At 37.2% G+C, this 5,000-nt stretch overlaps 1 protein-coding gene across 2 annotated transcripts in view; it reads right to left on the bottom strand.

Moving 5' to 3' along the window:
• The window catches only part of LOC122244130 (uncharacterized), a 78,484-nt gene that overhangs the window by 14,655 nt on the left and 58,829 nt on the right, over positions 1-5,000 (bottom strand). For both annotated transcript variants that reach the window (XM_086543479.1, XM_086543478.1), the window contains one exon: positions 1-676. This exon is cut by the window's left edge and continues 1,169 nt beyond it. In XM_086543479.1, the coding sequence (XP_086399605.1) occupies positions 1-624 (624 nt within the window). In that variant the 5' untranslated portion in view covers positions 625-676. The remainder of the gene's footprint in view (positions 677-5,000) is intronic.

Raw genomic sequence — 5,000 nt, forward strand, 5'->3', positions numbered from 1 at the left:
TAGTTCGGTCGAATTTAGGAAAGTGATTTTATTACCTGCTACGTTTAGGATCTCTAGGTTCCCGAGAACCTGCAAAGCCCTGGACTCAATTCTATCGATGTTGTTATAACTAATGTCAAGGTGAACCAGATCAAGAGAAAATAGGAAGGCGGTGGCGGAGATGATAGTCAGATAGTTGTGCGCCAGTCTGAGTTCACGGAGACTGACGATATCGGCTAGGGCCTCCGAGGGCACGTTCCGTAAGTAGTTGTTGCTTAAGTCCAGCTCCTTCACGTGGGTCAGCTTGCGGAAAGCTCCCTTCTCCACCCACAATATGTGACAGAAATTCAGCCATAATTTCTGCAGGTTGAACAGGCCGCTGAAGGCAAAGGAATCTCGCGGGAGAATTCTCAAGTTGTTGTACCGAAGGTCAAGTACTTGAGTTGTTGATTCCAGCCCTCGAGGCACATCTATAAAATTGGCGTTTTGGCACACCACCATTTCCCTTCCGTCCCGCCACTTGCACTGGCATACTTTTGGGCATCCTGTCGAAGCCATAGTAGCGACCCATGCCCATACAACTGCCCATACTAGAGTTTGAGATTCACTGGGCATAGAGTCGGCGAGTAAATCCCTTTCCATCATCAGGTACTTGGCTTACATCGCGTGGATATCTCTTTCGCTCCGGGTCGCATATCTGGAGGGCGGAAGAAAAAGGGGGGTGTTAGATAACTTGATTCTTCATTGAGGTAAAATAGAAGTAATACGAAAAATGCACACACACATATGAATGCATACGCACAGTCACACCCATTTATACATATATGCATCCACACACACACACACACACACACATACACACACACATACACATACACACACATATATATATGTATATATATATATATATATATATATATATAACATACACGCATAACACACACACACACTTATATACATAAATACATGTGTATGTTTGTGTTTGTATGTGTGTGTGTGTGTGTGTGTGTGTGTGTGTGTGTGTGCCTGCACCTGCGTGCGTGTTAATGAACTTATTTTTTACCTTTTCCATTAGCCAGGCAAAAATCCCATCCGCCAAAAATGAAAAAGTGACAAATTACCCGTCAGGCTGTTTAAAGTGAGCCATCTAAACTTTCGATAGTGGAATAAAAAGGTATTCTAACTTTCTGAGATAAAAGGGGAAACCAGCATTTTTGATATGTATGTTTGCAAATATGCTAATACAGACCCAGATATCAGATTCTCTATAAAAAGATACAATTCTTTGTGTAGAACTACGATTTCTTTCAGCTTCGTTGCAGATATCACAAATTGCATGTTTATATTTCCTTCATAAGATTTTACTTTTCAAACACACACACACACACATATGATATATAGTACATATATATATATATATATATATACACATATATATATATACATATGTATATATACGTATATAACACACACACGCGCGCGCGCGCGCACACACACACACACACATACATACACAGGAACACACACGCGCCCAAACAATGAATTGTGTATTGCAGATAACCAATGACTGTGCAAAGTCCTGCGCGCGCTCTGTTGACAAAGCGGCGAAATGAAAGATATGCGCCTATGTGATTTTGGAACATTCTTCCAATCTTTTCTTTAGTTTTTGGCTGTTGACAGTACGTCTTATTCAAAATGAAACTGCTGGCTTCCCTGACAAGACAGTCGGGTAATCACTGAGGTTGTTTTAATGGCGGAAATTTGTGGTGCTCGTTCGAAGATGTTACTCGAAGTAAATGCAAAGAGATTATTTGCGCGGTTTATGAAACGCTGTGTGTGCTGCGAGGAACTGATTGATCATGCAAATAATATGCACGGATTCTTGGGCGATTTCAAGAGACAATGCACACACACACGCACTCACAAACACACACACACATAAACACACACACACACACATATATATGTATATATATATATATATATATATATATATATATATTTTTTTTTTTTTTTTTTATGCCTGTGTGTGTACATACGCATATATATACATATATATGTATATTTATATAAATTCACACACACACACACATATAAGTATACACACACACACGCACATATCACAAGTCACAGATTTGCTGACACACATTCGAGGGTCCAGCATTGCCCGCTTCGTTTGTTGTCAACCTCTTCCCACTCATAAAGAAGCACCGACCTCCGAGCGAGACCACGAAGCGCGCACCGAAGCACCAACTCCGCTGCCGATTCTCCTGGCGGGAAAATCACGGAGGCAAACACTCTCGGCGTGGCTTCTAATGAAGAATAATGGTAATGGCGGCATTAGCATCAGCCTGGGTCGTCCCCAAAGCCGCCCGGCAAGAATTGGCTCGGCCATTAATGAATGTTCTGGAAAATCCCCTCGAAGAATGATTGATGGTTAGACGAAACTTGAAATATTCTCCCTCCTTCCCTCCCCCCTCCCTCCCTCCCCTTCTCTCGGTTAGGCGATGTTCTTTCTCTCTCAATTTCTCTCTTTATCTCTCTCTCTCTTTACTTCCCTCTTTATCTCTCTCTCTCTCTCTATCTGTCTGTATCTCTCTATCTGTCTGTATTTCCCTCTTTCTTTCTATTAATTACTCTCTCTTTTTCTCTTTCTCTTAATCTCCTCTCTCTCTCTCTCTCTCTCCTAATCTTCTCTTTCTTTCTCTCCCTTTTTCTCTTAATGTTCTCTCTTTCTCCTAATCTTTCTCTCTCATATTTTCGTAATCTTCTCGCTCTCTCTCCCTTTTTCTCCTAATCTCTGTCTCTCTCTCCCTTTTTCTCCTAGTCTCTCTCTCTCTCTCTCTCTCTCTTTCTTTGTGTGCGTTGGTTCCCTTCACTATATGCACTATGTAGATGTAACCTTCATTCAAAATTATAATTTTAAAATCCATAATATCAAAATCACAGCACACAACTGAGATCTCAACACCATGGTACATAGTTAAGTATCACGGAGCGAAAAAAATGTTTATGCATACATACATAATTACACACATACATACATAAATACACACATACCTACATAAACATATACACGGATGCATACATACATACGTACTAGAATTTGGTCACATGACTGACGTGTAAAACTGGAGTTTGAAATGTTTGTCGCAGAAACTTGGTTGTGTAACACCTCTTTCGTCGGATTTTCGCCCGCTTCACTCTTTCTCAACTTTGGCTGCAATCTAAATTTTTTATCATGCTTTCTCTCTCAGCTGTGTGAAAACTAATTCTACAATTTTTGTATGGAACTTCCTGTTTAGTAATGAGAAACCTGCCCCCCCCCCCAAAACAAAAAAAAAAAAAAAAAAAAATGGAACCAAAAATAAAGGTTGGAACTGGTTTCAAGCTAAATTGAATTGTGATCAGATATAAATTAGGGAATCTTTTACTTGTAGTATATATTCAATTATATTCATTCAACATAAAGGGAATTTGATTACTCACTCTGTTGAGTAAAGAGCAAAATAGCAAAGAAATTAGAATATATATATATATATATATATATATATATATATATATATATATATATATATATATGTATATATATATGTGTGTGTGTGTATGTGTGTGCGTGTGTGTGCGTGTGTGTGTGTTTTTGTGTGTGTTTATGTGTGTGTGTATATATATATATATATATATATATATATATAATATATATATAATATATATATATATATATATATCTATATGTATATATATATATATATATATATATATATCTATATGTATATGTATGTATATATATATATCTATATGTATATGTATGTATATATATATATCTATATGTATATGTATGTATATATACATACATATACATATACATAAATATATGTATATATATATATATATATTATATATATATATATATATATATATATATATATATATATATATATATGTATGTATGTATGTATATATATACACATATATATATATATATATATATATATATATATATATATATATATATATATATATATATATATGCATATATATACACACACACACTGTAGCAACTATCCTTCTTTATCAAAAGATGTCCAAAAAAAATTCATACAAAGTATCTGTCAACCTTTCATAAAATACGCACTGTTTATACATTAAATATTTGCACGCACAAACATGCACAAAATAGCGTTAGCAACAGTAATGAAAAGAGTGAGCTATTTCTTGCAGAAATCTAAAATTCAAGTCATGAATAAACAGAAAGGCTTCTAAGTTGGCTTTTTTGATGGCAAATTCTAGATTTTTCTTTTCTTTTCTTTTTTCTTTTTTACTGCTACTTTCCTTTTTGTGTATATCGTTTGTTTACAAAGAAAATCGCTTCGTGATTCAGCAAGCAACAGATGCAGAAGGTACGTCTTGCCTTTGCCATAATAGCCTGATGATTAGGATCATGATAAGCCGTTTCAATAAGGGTGAAATTCGACTGTACCCGCTTGGCTTCAGGTTTCATCGCTTGTAACAATGCTGTTTATATCCGCCATGGGCCCCGCCGCTGAACCTGACCAGCTGCTGTTCCTTGGCTCAATCCACTCTGGTTAGATTCTGTTCAAGTGTGAGGATGGAGTTCCAGCAGACACATCACTTTACTATATCCATTGTTCTTTAATACTTCAAAGTGACGCTCCCTTATTTAGAACCCTGAACCTCGGAATCCTCTTTAACCAGCTTCCACACGGCGTCAATGTGAGAGCCCTTCCATCGGTTCATTTTCGAGACTTTCTTGGTTCCTCTTGAATTCAGCGAAGGAATGGCTGACGGTTGTGTGAGAAAGCCAGAGGTTTCCAAAAGCCAGTTCTAGCTGGAATAAGCTACACAGAGAGTCCTAGGAAATCATCACACGGAAGTCCTGTCTAGGATCTGTCTAGGATGTAGGTACTTCATCTTGATATCTCTAAGGTCTTGTCCTTTCTGAATGTGTTGAGCGATTGGGCTCAGCTGTTAGGTGTCCACTTGCAGAAGGAGGACTTTCT

The sequence above is a fragment of the Penaeus japonicus genome, unplaced genomic scaffold (genome assembly GCF_977035675.1).
Source record: "Penaeus japonicus unplaced genomic scaffold, GWHDUDI00000001_assembly GWHDUDI00000013, whole genome shotgun sequence".
Classification (NCBI taxonomy): Eukaryota; Metazoa; Arthropoda; class Malacostraca; order Decapoda; family Penaeidae; genus Penaeus; species Penaeus japonicus.